Source organism: Impatiens glandulifera, unplaced genomic scaffold, assembly GCF_907164915.1.
Source record: "Impatiens glandulifera unplaced genomic scaffold, dImpGla2.1, whole genome shotgun sequence".
NCBI classification, from domain to species: domain Eukaryota; kingdom Viridiplantae; phylum Streptophyta; class Magnoliopsida; order Ericales; family Balsaminaceae; genus Impatiens; species Impatiens glandulifera.
The window spans coordinates 8,520-24,871 of record NW_025919417.1 but is presented as its reverse complement, the minus strand read 5'-3'; the positions used below and the strand labels follow the sequence as shown (position 1 = coordinate 24,871).

The 16,352-nt window shown below is 41.3% G+C and overlaps 2 protein-coding genes across 2 annotated transcripts; one reads left to right on the top strand and one right to left on the bottom strand.

Moving 5' to 3' along the window:
• The first annotated feature begins 290 nt into the window (after window positions 1-290).
• LOC124917896 (cytochrome c oxidase subunit 1-like) lies at window positions 291-5,298 on the top strand. Its single transcript, XM_047458164.1, has 3 exons — window positions 291-560; window positions 707-774; window positions 3,972-5,298. The coding sequence occupies exons 1-3, from the start codon at window positions 291-293 to the stop codon at window positions 5,275-5,277; spliced, it is 1,644 nt and encodes a 547-aa protein (XP_047314120.1). The 3' UTR covers window positions 5,278-5,298.
• A 5,636-nt stretch (window positions 5,299-10,934) lies between these two features.
• On the bottom strand, window positions 10,935-11,934 carry LOC124917894 (cytochrome c oxidase subunit 1-like). Its single transcript, XM_047458163.1, has 2 exons — window positions 11,665-11,934; window positions 10,935-11,477 (listed from the first exon to the last, which is right to left on the bottom strand). Exons 1-2 carry the CDS (start codon window positions 11,932-11,934, stop codon window positions 10,935-10,937), a joined length of 813 nt encoding a protein of 270 aa, XP_047314119.1.
• Window positions 11,935-16,352: the final 4,418 nt, after the last annotated feature.

Here is a 16,352-nt window from a genome sequence, read left to right as displayed (position 1 = left end):
GTTACTTTTGAACTAGATTCCTTACCTCGAGCTCCGCAACCGGTCAAAAGTAACCCCTTCCCAAGGAATCTTGGAAACATAAATATTATCTTCGTTAATAAGACAAAACTGATCTTCAACATTAAATGCTGATATTTTCCCTCCAAATTCGGATCTATATAAGGAACCCCCCCTTATCAACTTAACACATCTCAAAACAAAATTTCTTGAACTCTCTCTCTCTTGGAAAAGTTTGAATCATGCCGAGCCGAACTCTAAGAAACTTCTTGAGCGTCGATTTCAATTCTTATATGGAACATTGGGACCTAGAAACTAAGGAGCTCATGTTTGAGTCCCTCATCGGCACCGGTCTTCGCACTTTTCTTGAAGAATCCGGACCCATACTCCTTCTAGACGTCATCAACTTCTTAATTGTTTCCACAGTGAGAGACCACACCTTCTGGCTGGATGAAAACGAATTTGCTCAAACGTTCAATCTGCCCACAAAAGGGTTTTCCGACTTCCCGACCCGGGTGGGAAGTGCAGCAACCGATTATTCAGAAATTTTCTCCGGTACCGAGGTACCTGTGGAGAACCACGGGCTGAAAACCCGCCTTGCCCACCACATCCAACTCCTCCACGAGATTGTCAACCGATCCATCATTTGCCAATCTCCGAACCAACACTACTCTAAGAGAGTGTTTGATATGATGACCTACATTGTTAGCAATACGCCTATCAATTGGTCATTGGTCATCTTCCAAAATCTGAGGACTATGGTGGAGACCAAGAAAGGTCTCGGTTACGCTCCTCACCTAAGCCGCCTCTTTCTTAAGTACCATCCAGAATTTAGACCGGGTACACCGGCATCCCCATCAAACATTCTTGATATGGATGGGGTGGAGGACAAGCTCTCCAAGATAGTTATTACATAGGTTGTAATTTCATTTCCTATGTATTCTAAACCGATAAATGAATCGGTTTTTATCTTGTATCTTTCTTTTCAATGAATATCTAATCTTTAAGTTTGTTAACCGGGTCAAAATCGCAATACTGAAACATCCACCTAACTAACCGGTTAATATCGATAAATTACTTCATTATAAAATCCGGTCAACCTCGAAGACCGCATAATCGCGGTTAATAAACTGTTTCCTTAACAAACGGTTAAAAAGAAGAACCGACTAAACACCGGTTAGATAACCGCAAAACCGCTTAAAATCTTCGGAGGGAAATTTCCCGCCAATAAATTCCCGCCTATGGCTTTCCCGCCTTCGTTTTGCCGCCCATGGCTTCCCGCCCATAGTTTCCCGTTCAATGCTCTTGGAGGGAAAATTCTCTCCCAAAAGTGATGGGACGGCTTGCGACGGTTGGAATTCCAAACCGCAACTATAAATAGGGTCCTTAGTTATTTTATTTCATTCTCACGCGAATCGCCTTTCTCTCTCTAGCTTTTAGCTTTCTCAAACTCTCTCAAATCCTTATTCTCTTGCTCTTTCGGTTCGATCATCTAAAATGGGTCAAGATTCCGTGCTATTCAAACATATCATCCAAGTCGACTTTGAGGAAATCCGGGCGAATGGTTTGGCTCCGGCAAAGCAGGTGCTGTCCCGGATCTCCGAGTCCGGCCTTGAACATTTTCTGGTCCTTTCGTACTATATCAAGATGCGGTTAACGAATTTTTCCGAACCGCATCCATCACCGGATGATCAATACTTGCAAACATAGGCGGTCAGTAGCTCGAACTGACGGAAGAGTCGGTCGCTGAAATCCTACATCTACCATCCAAAGGGAGCAACTTCTCGCCGGCTTTAGATGAGGAAACTTTCGAGGCAGCTTGTCAAATTCTTTCGGAAACAGCGGTCCCTATCGCGGTATCCGGAAAGAAATCATCTCTTCGACCGGAATACCGACCATTGTGTGATATTTTCACAAAATCGGTCCAAGCAAGAGGGGGAAACTTTGATAGTCTCACCCGGACAAAGATTGAAATGCTTGTCGGCTTAGTCAACGACATCAAAATAAACTGGGCTAAGGTAATTTTCAATAACCTTAAATAAAATAATCCAAAAGGGAGAAATTGATAAGATAAAATTGTTCAAAATTTTTCTCAAAATTTTCCAAAATTTTTCGAAAAATTCTCCCAAGTTAATTTCCAAAAATCCGGCCAAATAAACTCTTAAAAACAAAACTGGCCTATATTTGCATTCTTACATGATTTTGAATATTTTAAATAAAATAATCAAAAAGGGAGAAATTGTTAGATAAAATTAGACCGGTTAAATAGAACTTAACAAAAACAAACTTCCTATGCAGGAACGGTCAAGCAACTCAACCGGCCAAGTCACTCAACTAGTTAAGAAACTCAATCGGTCAAGTAATCAAACCGACCAAAAACCTGACTGAACAAGAAAGACAAGATCGATCAAATCATAAGGCTAGAATCACTAGACAGTCGGTCAATCAGAAGCCATAGAAAAACCGGAAGTCATCCGGTTAACATAAATAACCGACCAACATAAAAAGACACTTCGGGTATCTGCTGAGAATGATACCGAAGGAACAGACTTAGTATTGCCATATTCATACAAGTCTGAGGACAGTCTGCAGGCTGTAGAAGACCGTCCTACAAGATCTTTCTACTTCAGGATAAATCAGAAAGGCAATCTTCCAAGTACAGACAATTGTCCAGCCGACAGTTGCCATATTGAGTAAAAGACAAACCTAGCCGGTTTGACCTACACTGGAAGACTAGACCGCCAGGTCTGAAGACTAGACCGCCAAGTCTGAATCACTGAACCTCTGCTCAACCAATCAGATTCAAGGAAATGAAATGTGACCGTTGGCACATTTCACCTATAAAAGAAGGAGCTGAAGAGGTGTAAATGCGGGGGTTACAAGTTCTGAATATTCTATAGCCTAAGTAAAAAGATTGTGCTCTATCTCTAAAAAGATTAAGTGCTTATTTGAAGTGTATTTACAATTTCGGTTAAAATTGTACGGGTATTATCGAGCAGGAAATAAGTCTCGATCGGATTGTGTTTGTATTCCTTAATGAATATCCTTCTCGCGGTTTCGAGAGGAAGGGGAGACGTAGGAGTTTTATCTCCGAACATCCATAAAATCCTGTCTTGTTATTTACTTTCTGCCTGCTTTATCTTCTAACCGATCTGCATTAACCTATTAATATCGCTCTAACCGATTTAACTCCATCTAAACCGAATTACTAAGTTCCAAAACCGACCCAGCAATCTCCAAACATGTCTTATTCAAATCCGGTTCTGCCTATCTCGTGTGTGTGCTGCTTCAACCTGAAACAAACCACTTCCGCGCTTGAACTCGGTTCAAGGATTTGTGACAGTTTGTGTAGTATAAAAACCTCGGTGTTAATCTCTAACCGGATTAATCACCACCCTTTGAGTGAGACGCGCTAATCGGCCAGACCCCGGTCCTCCAGCCGTGACCTAGATCCTAACAAATTGGTTTGTTCCGATTCTGATAGGTGCACCTGACATGGCATTTTGTTAGGCCTACGCATCAAGGCCTCGGTCCTAGAATAAATTCCAGCAACCTTTCTCGACACCCGGTCTCGGTCCTAGGGTGCACATGGGCCATATTTCTGTTTTGTTGTATTGTTATTTTGTTTTGCTTCCTTTTTCTACTTTACAAACTGAATTCTGTTATTTTCTAGTTATTGTTGTAACCGAATATTTTGGGGCAAGACATCACCTATATAACGCTGATCTTTCTTCCCCAAGGACCCATGAATAGAATAATGAAGATATGAACTTCTGCCATATTCATCTATTAGTATTTACTATGGAATGTTTGGTATAGACCAACAATATTTCTCTTCGCACCCTTGATTCTTCTATTCCCTCCCCCCAAATTCTCTATTGAAAACCTTCCGCTGCCCTTTGATTGTAGAAATTCACCGGTCTTATAGATCAAGAACGTGATTCTTGAACCCAAAACACACCTTACGAAACAAGTCGTAACACATTTCCACGATTAAATAATATTTCATTCTGGTTGTTGCCACCAAGTCTCTTGCTCCTATTAAGTCCAGCCTTAGTAGAAGTGGGTAGCGGCACTGGGTGGACAGTCTACCCGCCCTTAAGTGGTATTACCAGCCATTCTGGAGGAGCAGTTGATTCAGCAATTTCTAGTCTTCATCTATCTGGTGTTTCATCCATTTTAGGTTCTATCAATTTTATAACAACTATCTCCAACATGCGTGGACCTGGAATGACTATGCATAGATCACCTCTATTTGTGTGGTCCGTTCTAGTGACAGCATTCCTACTTTTATTATCACTTCCGGTACTGGCAGGGGCAATTACCATGTTATTAACCGATCGAAACTTTAATACAACCTTTTCTGATCCCGCTGGAGGGGGAGATCCTATATTATACCAGCATCTCTTTCGGTTCTTTGGTCATCCAGAGGTGTATATTCCCATTCTGCCTGGATCCGGTATCATAAGTCATATCGTTTCTACTTTTTCGGGAAAACCGGTCTTCGGGTATCTAGGCATGGTTTATGCTATGATCAGTACAGGTGTTCTTGGATTTCTTGTTTGGGCTCATCATATGTTTACTGTGGGCTTAGACGTTGATACCCGTGCCTACTTCACCGCAGCTACCATGATCATAGCTGTCCCCACTGGAATCAAAATCTTTAGTTGGATCGCTACCATGTGGGGGGGTTCAATACAATACAAAACACCCATGTTATTTGCTGTAGGGTCCATCTTTTTATTCACCATAGGAGGACTCACTGGAATAGTACTGGCTAATTCTGGGCTAGACATTGCTCTACATGATACTTATTATGTGGTTGCACATTTCCATTATGTACTTTCTATGGGAGCCGTTTTTGCTTTATTTGCAGGATTTCACTATTGGGTAGGTAAAATCTTTGGTCGGACATACCCTGAAACTTTAGGTCAAATCCATTTTTGGATAACTTTTTTCGGGGTTAATCCGACCTTCTTTCCTATGCATTTCTTAGGACTTTCGGGTATGCCACGTCGCATTCCAGATTATCCAGATGCTTACGCTGGATGGAATGCACTTAGCAGTTTTGGCTCTTATATATCCGTAGTTGGGATTTGTCGTTTCTTCGGGGTCGTAACAATCACTTCAAGCAGTGGAAAGAACAAAAGATGTGCTTCAAGTCCTTGGGCTGTTGAACAGAATTCAACCACATCGGAATGGATGGTACAAAGTCCTCCAGCTTTTCATACTTTTGGAGAACTTCCAGCTATCAAGGAGACGAAGGGCTATGTGAAGTAAAAGAAGAAAATCAAGGGTCGCCGATTGCTACTAAAAACCTAACAGAACTTTTTGAAATGTGGGTTCTAAAACCACTTGTGTAGGTCAGGGTTGAGAATGGGAGGGCCGCTTCTTTAATGTTCTTTAAAAGCTGTCCAGACCTTGCGTCTTATTTTGCTGGCTCTCGCGGAATCGGTTTCCCCATGAGTAGTATGTGACTTTTATTTCGAGTTTTTAGTTGTGATCCGGCTCCCCCGGTGGGGCTTTGGCCAATCATGACGCTTTTCAAGGGGTAAGTGGGAGGGCTAAAAAAGGGTTAGTTCCGTTTTTTAAAAGAAAGAGGGATTCAATCCAGCAGAAGGAAAAGAAAGAGCTATGTTACAGGGAGAAAGAGCGTACCTCCCGTTCCTAAACCTAGTCTAGAAATGACTCACTGCCGCCCAACCTGAATAAATAAATTTGGATAAGATGGTTTTCTTATCAGTGTATGCCTTCGTTGATAAAGGGCAAGGCCCAACTCAATTGAATACACCGGAGCCTAATTCCAATTCGATTATGAATCACTATTATCAATTCGAATAGCTTCCTTTTGAGAATCAAGGGACCTTATACTTCTAGGCGTCCCGCCGCGAGAGCAGATGAACGAGAAGAAGAAGATTGGCCTCCAAAAAAGACCGGACCAAGACCTGAAAAAGAAAGATAAAAAATCAGACTGACACTGACTTGACAAAACATTTTATGAACATATCGAACAAGCGGTTAGAAAACAATAAACTATAGAAATTCGTTTTTAAACCCTCAACTCAAAGAATCAGGACGAAAGGAGGTCCAAACCCACTACTTAACCAAAACAAAACGGAAACTCAATAGTTGAATATAACTGTCGCGGCATAGAAGAATGTTTTAGAGGATTCCATCCGCCTAAGAAAGGAAACCTATTAGTCTCTTCTCGCATTGAAAGTGAAAGGTCGCTAACCTGGGCGAAAAGATAGGCGGCAAGGAAAGCGAAGGGAAAAGAATGGTCAATTACTTTCCTTCCTTAAGCATCTACTGATCAATAACTGAATCAACAGGATTCACTTTTGAAAAAGTAAGATCGGATTGAAGCCTACCGGTGGCTTACTAATAGAATAGAGATCTTCATTTACCAGGTGCTCGTTCATTCACTCGCTGGTTTGAAATGCCAAGTTTCCTGCTTTAGTACGCCAACTACTGAAAAGAAGTGAGATGCCTACTGAACATTCCTGGCTTTTTCTATTTCATAGTGTTCAAAGACTTTCTCTCTTTCAATTTCCATAGTGTGGAAAGAGATAATAACTATCTTTGTGGATAAACAGACACATTACTCATCTACCTCATACTCAATAGACTCACTAGCAAGAATTATCTTCAAATGCGTCAGGAGCATATTCTATGAAAATCACCCGGAAGAAGACGAGTGCGGCAATTAAGGAAGCCACACAATGCCAAATGAGGTCTCTGGACTTCCCGTGTATTCATCCAATCCCATGGACACGTTCACGAAACTGGAAGTCTTTTGGATCCAGTCAATGCCAATGGGTGCGCTTAAGAGCTGGTGGCACCCGAATACCTTTCACACCTATGCCAACAACTTTTCTTTCAAAATCCACTTGGTGAACCTAGCGTCCAGGAACAGCTACAAAGGCTTCAAGAGAGAGCGAGGCATTAAGAGTAAATAGAAAGATTCGTATTCATAGGTCCTCAACCCTATGATCCAACGATTTTGAAGGAATGAGGGCCCCTCTTCTTCCCTCTCCCAGCCTGTCTCTTCCACTTTCTGAGAAAAGCCGGGATATTCGAGATCTACATTCTCTCCGGAAGAATCACCTCGCATGGACAGACAACCCCCCGGTTACATCATTTCTTGATCCGCTTGTCCACCAGCTTACTTAGTGATAGGCCTTTCGGGATTGTTGAATCCTTTCAGTTGAAGGGGGCAAACCCACCCATTCTCGTGACAGAGTGAGCGATTAACCAAATCCCGTTGACTCAGAGTTATTTATTCTTTCTTGCTTGCTCCGAGAGTGGTTATTTACTTGCTTAGTGGGAAAACGACTACAAGAGAGTAGGCGTGCCGGCATCCAAAATGTATATCATGTTATAACGAATTAGGCAAAGCTAGTGTGCAATCCATCTCCCCCCTTCTATCCTGGGGCTTTGGTTCAATAGCCTTAGCGGAGGCCAACCTCAATCAAGTCATATGAGCCACCGGCTATTTTGTCCAGGAAGAAAGGTAGGAATTGAATCTAGTTGCATTCCATCGAACTAAGACAGGTAAGGAAGGTTGGGGGTGAACGACTCGGATGTTGATGTTAGAGAGTTGTTGGCTGAAGATTGACCCATTGCCAAGTGCCCACTGGACTCCCTCTCTCTAGAAGACTGACCCCTGAACTCGGTCTCATTTCTGCCTTGGCAACAGTTCTCACTCTGTACACAACTGTCCCCCCTTCGATCGACTTTTTTCGGCCCCCTGGCTTACTTTTCCCACAGTAGTCATGCACTTGTGCCTAACTGAACAAGCCAAAGTAGCGCCCGCTGCACCTGCCAAGACTCGCGATCTGCCCAATCTTCATAGGTGCTCAAGCGGCTCCCCCTTCACTCAATGGGATAGCCAGCCCCCTACAACGATAAATGCCAAGCCAAGCACTTAAGTTAAGACTAGTGCTAGCCCTTGCTCGTCTGCTGATGACGCTGCGATAGTCCCTATCAGATCTGAGCCTTGTACAAAAATGGCTTCCCTGAGTCTCATTGACCTTCACCCTAGCCTTCGCGGCGTTCACTTCACTCTGCTGAATCGCACTACCCATGAGTGCTTTGCCAACTCTCTGGATGATATCAAACTCTTTTGCCATCGTGGGCTCCCCTCGGATTATCTTGTCTCCACAATCTTTCCCACAAGTGCTCAGCTCCTCTGCCAGAAGCGAAAGTTTCAACCGAAAATGGCTTATCAAACTCAGGCAACTTCAGCACCGGCTCAATCACCATCGCCATCTTCCGTCAAAAGGCCTTTGACAAGCTTCAGACTAGTTCTAACCCTTCTTTCTTCTTTTTCAGCGGATCTGTCCCTTGCCTCTTTCCTCCTGTCGAATCATCTTTTACATGGAAGAACATTACTGTAATGAATGAAAAGGTTGGGGTGATGAGTGGAGCTCCCAGCCCTAATAAGAGAAGGGGGGAGCAAAGAGCAGAGCTACAATGCAAGGTGGCCTCAACAATTCCTTAAAAAAGAGAAATGTCCTCTCTTTCATACTGTCTCTACAGTACGCTCGTTCCTGTCCTTGCGACTGGTTCTTCCCCAGTCTGGCCAAGGCAAGCTATGCTAACGACCTCAACTAGCCAACCATCTTCATCCAATGTTTTCCCCCGTAGGGCATCACGTTCCTCAATGGCCAACTAGGAGCACGGAAGCGATGAAAGCATGCCGGCTAACACAATGGATCAATGCAGGGGAGACTCGCCGAGAAGCCTAAGCTAGCTATCAGCTGCCCCAGCTCCGTCTAGTCTTCTTATCGATCTGAGCATGAGTGGTCAAGCCCTGCAATGAGATCATGCGCCCTAAGCCTGCCTGGGCTACTGTTGTGTGTTCCGATCCTTCAAGTGAGAGCTTGTGACCATCGCAGTGACCGCAGTATGCTTGCTTAATTGACTCTCTCTTCCTTCTTTATCGTTGCATCACAAGTTCGCACGACAAGCCGCATTGTGCACTCAAGCTTGGATGATGAATGCCATTGGTGGTAGTATGTCACGCACGAATTCATGTTCTCAATCCCAGCTGTAGTCTTATCTACTGTGAATGCGTAGTCGAACCGTACTGTGTATCGAAAATCATGCATGGAGGGATGTCCAGTTTCCTTTTTATACATATGGCTGATGCCGTGTTGTCTTATCCAAACGAGCAACTTACTGATGGCAAAAATCAAGTCATTCGTGCTTTCTCTTCTCAAAAACTTCTTCGCACTGCGATTTCATCTCAGATTCCTTCTTCAACAACTTGAATATGGGCTCCCATGGCGAGTCGGGATATTCAAAGGCTGATATACTGCAGGCGTCCCAAGAAGCTTTGAACCTCCTTCTGAGTCCTCGGTGGTGGCATATCCACGATGGGTTTGATCTTCGCGGGATCCACCTCTATCCCTCTCTGGCCGATCATAAAACCCAAGAACTTCCCAGAAGTGAGTCCAAACCCTAATGCTCGGATTGAGCCTCCTGAATGAAGAAGCCCTGTAAGCGGTAGTTGAAGTCAGGCTTTACTAGGTATAGGTACTATTAGCCTATTTCTAACTCTTCTTTTCTCCATCTGCCTATTGCCTAGGTACAGGTGTGCTTATACTAACATCTTTCCTCTTACCTTTGCTTGCTGTAGGACGGTTCCAGAAGTCTGAAGCCCTTACAGCCATTGTCTCAGTCCCGGGGGCCCCAGTGGTGAATAGTCATTATCTCTTCAACTCTATCCTGTGGGAGCCTTCGAAGTAGGAGTCTCAGTTACGATGGGTGATTTTCCCTTGTAGGCAGTTTTTGCTTTCCTTTCCATGCATTTTTTGGATTATTTCCTCATAGGTCTTGCAGAGCCTGGTCCCCCTTCTTGGTTTGAAATAACTCCTATGAGAAAGAAGATCAGAGGGATCGGGCTATGTTTTTCAACATGGATTTGATAGTTTAACCTGTTGCAGTGGAAAAAGAAGAAAAGGATAAGCCTATGGAATTGCCATTCGTCTAGTTTTTGTGCTAGTTCGAAAATATCTAGTTTCATTCCCGGCTGGGTCCAGGCGGGCTTACTTCTTTGTATGAGCTTGAGCTTTAGTTTGATTCTATATTGATAGGCTCAACTACAGCAGTGGAGGCACGGTAAGCTCTCGAATGAGACTTATTCAATAGTTCTGTCTGCCCCCCCGTGAACTATAGAAAAGAGAGAGGGGGTTCGAATCCCTCTCCATCCGCGAAGTCATAAGTTCTCTTTTGCCTTATCTATAGATAAGAACGAATCGGATCGACTCGACTGATATGATAGATTGAATGGGTAGCTTGTGTTATGATTTAGTTAGGAGTCTCCCTTTCGTTATCTTCTGCTCCCCAGTAGCTCAAAGAAAGTCTCGTCCCGACCTGGGGCTTGAGAAGGAGAGTCTCGCCGGTTGTTAACAAAGCGGCATGCAAGGAAGCAAAGATGAACCGGCTTGGGGGGAATAAAGAATCTGAATTGGAGGGTGGTTCCTTAACACCAAACTACCTTCTCTTCTAATCCTGCTACGAAATATCGATTTTCAGGCTAAATTCCAAGGTAAGGTTTTGAGCCAATCAAGTAAGCGAGTACATGTATCCGTCCCTGCTGTCGCAGGTGATTCAGTAGTGGGAGTAAGAAAGGGTTAGTTAATCAAATTTCCTTCAAACCTGTCAGTGTGAAATCAAGCTTCAGAGTCAACAGAGTCAAAGGGTTCAACGAAATCTCTTTCATACAAATCTTATCTTATGCTTGCCCGAGGGGATAGTAACTTCTTAGAAAAGCAAGGACGGGACTAGTTTGAAAGCGGAATTCGAAGATTAGTCTTTATCGCCTTTCTGCTACCGGTAATTCCATGTTCAAAATCAAGATTCAGCAGTCCAATCCTGAATGAGATCTTTTGGGCTCGACTCGAGAGGATCAAACAGAAGACAGCGCCATGTTAATGCGATCGCAAGACAAAGAAGTTGCGATCACAATATGAAGAAGCAAAAAAGATGGATGAAATACCAGATAGATGAAGACTAGAAATTGCTGAATCAACTGCTCCTCCAGAATGGCTGGTAATACCACTTAAGGGCGGGTAGACTGTCCACCCAGTGCCGCTACCCACTTCTACTAAGGCTGGACTTAATAGGAGCAAGAGACTTGGTGGCAACAACCAGAATGAAATATTATTTAATCGTGGAAATGCCATGTCAGGCGCACCTATCAGAATCGGAACAGACCAATTACCAGATCCACCTATCATCGCCGGCATAACCATAAAAAATATCATTAAAAAAGCGTGAGCCGTTATTAAAACATTATAAAGTTGATGATTCCCACCAAGAATTTGATCACCGGGTCGTGCTAATTCCATACGAATCAGTACTGAGAAGCATGTGCCCATCACTCCAGCAATGGCACCGAAGATGAAATATAGAGTCCCTATATCCTTGTGGTTAGTGGAGAACAGCCATCGGACCGGATTTGTCGTAAAATTTCAATTATTTCGTTTCCTTCCTTATCAGAGAGGGGTCCCTTAGGGAGCGAGACTCAAAAGAAATACTAGAATTCGGGATTTCGCGCCACGGAATGAATCAAAAAAACGTTTCCAATACCGGACTCCCGCGGGGACTGTAAAATAGAAAGAACTATACCAACCACCTGCTCAGAACCCGCCCACGGACCATAATTCTGATCCCACAGGCACTCGAAAAATGAGGGCTCGCTGCCCCCTGAACGAGAAGGCTGTCGGCGGTTTCATAAAGATCCGGGAGTGATGTTGAATTCGCAGTCAAAGAATTGACCACCTGCTCCATATTGGTAGCAGGAGGGAGTGGAAACTGCGCACTTCGAAACAAAGAACTTAGTTGTTTTTTTATTTCACGATTCAAGATATGGGATGCATGCTCTTTGATTAGGGGAGATGCATTCGGTGAATCCTGAAGGTATGCCATGAATTCGGCAAATAATTGACGTAATTGTATCATTTTTTATTTTTCTATATATTTATGATTCTCTGAACTCTTCTGAGTAAAGAAGAACTAAAGAGAGGGTTGGTTGTTGACCAACGGAAAGCATGGGAGAAAGATGTACAAACAGAAACGAAACTGGAACATCATAACAACGAATTAATCAGAATCAATATCAAGTACAACGACCGAGACCGACGAAGATACTGTACTTGATCGATCGTACTAGATAGTATAAGATAAACAATAAACCTTTCATACGCAATTCCTCGATCCATTCATTAATGCGCAAGAGAAAGCGATCCATCAGACTAGAGGGAAGTTGGTCTTTCTCAACGTGGTGTACGAAAACCCATTCACAAGGTTTCGCTATAATCAAGTGTCAATGGTGTGGCACGCGTACTTGATCGAGTGTTTGCCCGTGAGACTGAAAGAAGGATTTGATTACCAACGTCGGGAAAGGTGGTTATGGAAAGCCTATCATGACATCGTTTATCGCGGTTCATGTGTGGCTGCTCGCTCTTGCCTTTCCTTGTCCAACTGCCAGCGATTGAGATAAATCTTTCTCCTAGTAAATGCAACCGAACTCCTCTGTTTATGGTAGAAAACAAACGTCCTTCTCGTGAACCTACATGGCTTGGAGCTTAATCTCGATCTCAATCTAGACATTAAGTGCCCGGTCTTCAATCGATTGCACCGTCTTGATCAAGTAATTAAGAGATGAGACTAGAGTCTTCTTTCTTGCTAGGCGGATTAATGTTGTCAATAGTATGTTTCACAAATCATTAATCTTATTCTTACTTACTGAAACTCCTTCGCTTTTGGCTCTTCTCGGGAAGGGCTGGTCTGCTTGGGTAGCTCAATTCCAAAGCGTAGCTGAAGCACCTTTTTGGGGCTAGGCATAAAAGCTTTCGCGGAATAGGAATAGCGAATGCAGGCACAAGAGAAAGGGTAATTTACCTTCTGGGATGAATTCTGACAGCTCTTGCCGGGACGTTTTCTAACTTTAGGAGCACACATTGGCTAATTCCATCGAGTAGGTCTTTTGTCTAGATCTTCTCTTTCATACTTTGGTCAGTATAATTTGGAGGTTATAATAATATATGTTTTAGCTGATCTCTTCAAGAATACTTATGACCCTATATTAGGGTACCAACTCTGGTAGAACAGCTTAATAAGACTGTTAAATTACAAGCTAAAATGCTTAAAGAGGCTGCTAAAAAGGAGCCTATTAATATTAATAATAATAAGGGGTCTTTTACAAAGAAGCCAGGTGAAAAAGAGATTGAATTACCGTTTGGTGTGTATTTAGTAAACTTCTTACTTGATAGAGACTTTATTCTTATTAATAAAGAGTTAGAAGACACCAAAGTGTCTAATAAGTCAGGTTATTATTATAAGCCCAGTAATGTTACAGCAATATGTAATTTTGAGATTAATCTCCTTCCGATCAAATACAATCTACCAATGTTATGTAAGCCTTTGGCTTGGTACAGCACTAATGATGACAGCCCTAAATCTGTATCCAAATTAAAAGGTGGTTACTTAACCGTCGCACATGAAAAAATTACCCGCTATAGCGTATTATCTTCCCGTGACTCGTGTAATTTCAATATAAAATTGAATGATAATTACAAAGATTTATGTTCAACCATGAACTCCTTACAGGAGCAGGCTTTTGAGATTAACAAGGATGTATTGAGTTTTTATAATAAAAATTATGATCAATTAGTAGAATCAGAACTATTAATGCCTAGATTTCTAGCTTCATTGAATATTAAAAAGGCCATAGAGATATTTAAGTCTATATACATAGAGAATCTTTCAGAAAAGATTGATTCTAAATATGAGTATATGAAAAATGATATAATGAGGCGTATCCAACGTGCTCGTTATGAAACCTTCATAATCAATCTAGCATCAGCCTACGAAGGTTATCAATTTTATCTGCCAGCCTTCCTTGACTTCCGTTCTCGGATCTACCGCGCTGGGATATTCCATTTCCATGAACGTGATTTTACTCGAAGTCTAATAGTATTTTCTACTAGGCCCAGGGATAGTGATAATAAGGATACCTATAAAAAAGTATTAACCTCAGCTGCAGCTTTTCATTATAAGAAGTTCAATAATAATGATTATGCTAGTAAATGGTATCTCGAAGAGGAAATGAACTTTAATTCATCGGATAAAAGTCTCATACAGTTTGCTGTTGATGGTAGTAACCCCTATCAGTTCATAAGCAAGGTACTATGTATCAAAGGCGGCGGTACTACTGCTCCTTGTCAAATTCCTATCACACAAGATGCCTCTGCAAGTGCTTATCAGATCATGAGTCTCCTTTTGTTAGATGTAGAAATAGCTAAGCATACAAATAGAATTCCGGAAGAAAATGGAAATATCATGGATATTTATACCTTATTTCAAGATGAGTTAACTGTTTACTGTAAAGAAAAATACAAAGAGAATTCAAAACTATATATTATTTTAATCGCAAATTTATCAAAGGAATCTTTATGCCAATGATATATGGGAAGAGTCTAATCAGCATATCAAAATTTGAAAAAAACATTAACTCTTAAGGAAAGCGTAGACTTTGCGATAAATATAAAAATATTCTTTGAGGATAGATTTCCGGGTATAATCAAACTAATGGATTTGATCAGTAATGTAGGTTGGTTATCTTCAGCCTTTAATAAACCCGTCTTACATGAGATTCCTCAATTAACATCTGTACAGGACTATATGAAAACAAAAGAAATCAAAACATGGGTATACGATAGAAAATCGAAGAAAAGGAGTCAAGTTACTCTACGAATTTCCACGGGAGATCGTGATCGAAGGAAGACAAAGGTTTCCACCTTTGTAAACTTCATTCATCAGAAAGATGCATTAATTGCTATGAATATGATAAATTCTATGAAAAAGCAAAATATACCCGTTTACACGGTTCACGACAATTTCATTACTACAGTACCTTATGCTATGAAAGTATCTAATATCTATATTTCATCTTTTGATATACTGAATAACCCATTATTAATAATGAATCAATTTATTTCTAGTAATCTGCTGAAAGAAAATAAAGTTTCTATGGACTTAACTAGTCCGATTAAATCAGAGATTCTAACAGGGATCTTGTTAGGTCAAATACCAAATAATATTTCGGAAAAGCAAAAGACAAATTATAAAAAAAATATAGCTGAACTAATTCAAAATTATGAATATTATTATACTAATATATACGAAGACGGAGAATACCAAAAGAATTTACTTCAATATATGAAATCCTGGGAGAATTATCCTTATAACTATAGTTTGCATTTATGAAAAATAAAATAATGAATAAGGAACTATATGATGTATTATGGGGCCGCTTACTTAATGAAATAAAAAATGAATATATCCAGGATCCATATGAAGGATTGAGAATAGCTAGAATTGATTTTCATAATCCATTATTACTATGTAGCGACTGTGATCTAATAGTGTTATCTATTATGCGACTAATAATCAAGTACGCTTACAGTATTAACTGTGATTATGGTAAGTTTACTATTGGTTTTCTTATGAAGATAGAAAATGGAGTAGTACCCTTTACAGTCAGTAAAGCTATTACTTAAAAAAAAAATATTTAAAAAATATACAAGTCTATGCTAAGATTAAGAATCTTATCAGGCATAAAGCAGAAAATTACGATAATGTTGAGTTTTCTAGCATTTTTATTCGAATCTATCTGAATCAAATTCAGTCTAATGAAGTGACATTAACCCCCGATGACGAGATTGCTAGCATGCTCTGGGAATACATCACCAGCGAGGAGGTGGTGGAACCAATAGAAGTGAGAACGATCGGGCGTAGTAAGCGTCGTTATTATAAGTATATCACTGCGCTTAAACCTCCTCAAGATAGTAAAAGGCAGAAATTCATTGTAGCTGATACTGAGACTCTTATGCAAAATGATGTTCATGTGCCTTACGCTGTGGGTTTCTTAGTGGTTATACCAGATTCTTCAGAGGCGGGGTATGGGATTGAAACATATTTCAGTGAAGATTACCCTATTTCTGTTTTTGAAACCTTTGAAGACAGGAGCAGTAAGATGATGTTCGACTTTGTAGAACGTTTAGCTGTTGTTGTTAGAAAACATCCATTGATTAATGCGGTATATTTCCACAACTTCTCACGATTCGATGGCATTATCTTAATGAAACATTTAGTGACTCATGGTGCGAAGTACACGATCAAACCTCTTATGAGGGACCATAAGCTATACGAGTTATCTGTCTATCTTGGTAAGAAGCTACTATTTAGTTTTCGGGATTCCCTCACACTGCTCCCGGGTAGTCTTGCTAACTTAGCAGTTAATCTCTGTCCTGAATTAGGTGGTAAAGGAACCATCGCCCATG

Excerpts from the sequence above, each read along its gene's own strand:
- LOC124917896 (XM_047458164.1), top strand. The coding sequence starts at position 291 with ATGGAACATTGGGACCTAGAAACTAAGGAGCTCATGTTTGAGTCCCTC. Across the intron at positions 561-706 it reads AAATTTTCTCCGGTACCGAG|CAATACGCCTATCAATTGGT; the intron begins GTACCTGTGGAG and ends CTACATTGTTAG. Across the intron at positions 775-3,971 it reads TATGGTGGAGACCAAGAAAG|TCGTAACACATTTCCACGAT; the intron begins GTCTCGGTTACG and ends TTACGAAACAAG.
- LOC124917894 (XM_047458163.1), bottom strand. The coding sequence starts at position 11,934 with ATGGCATACCTTCAGGATTCACCGAATGCATCTCCCCTAATCAAAGAG. Across the intron at positions 11,478-11,664 it reads CCTGTGGGATCAGAATTATG|AATTTTACGACAAATCCGGT; the intron begins GTCCGTGGGCGG and ends CGAAATAATTGA.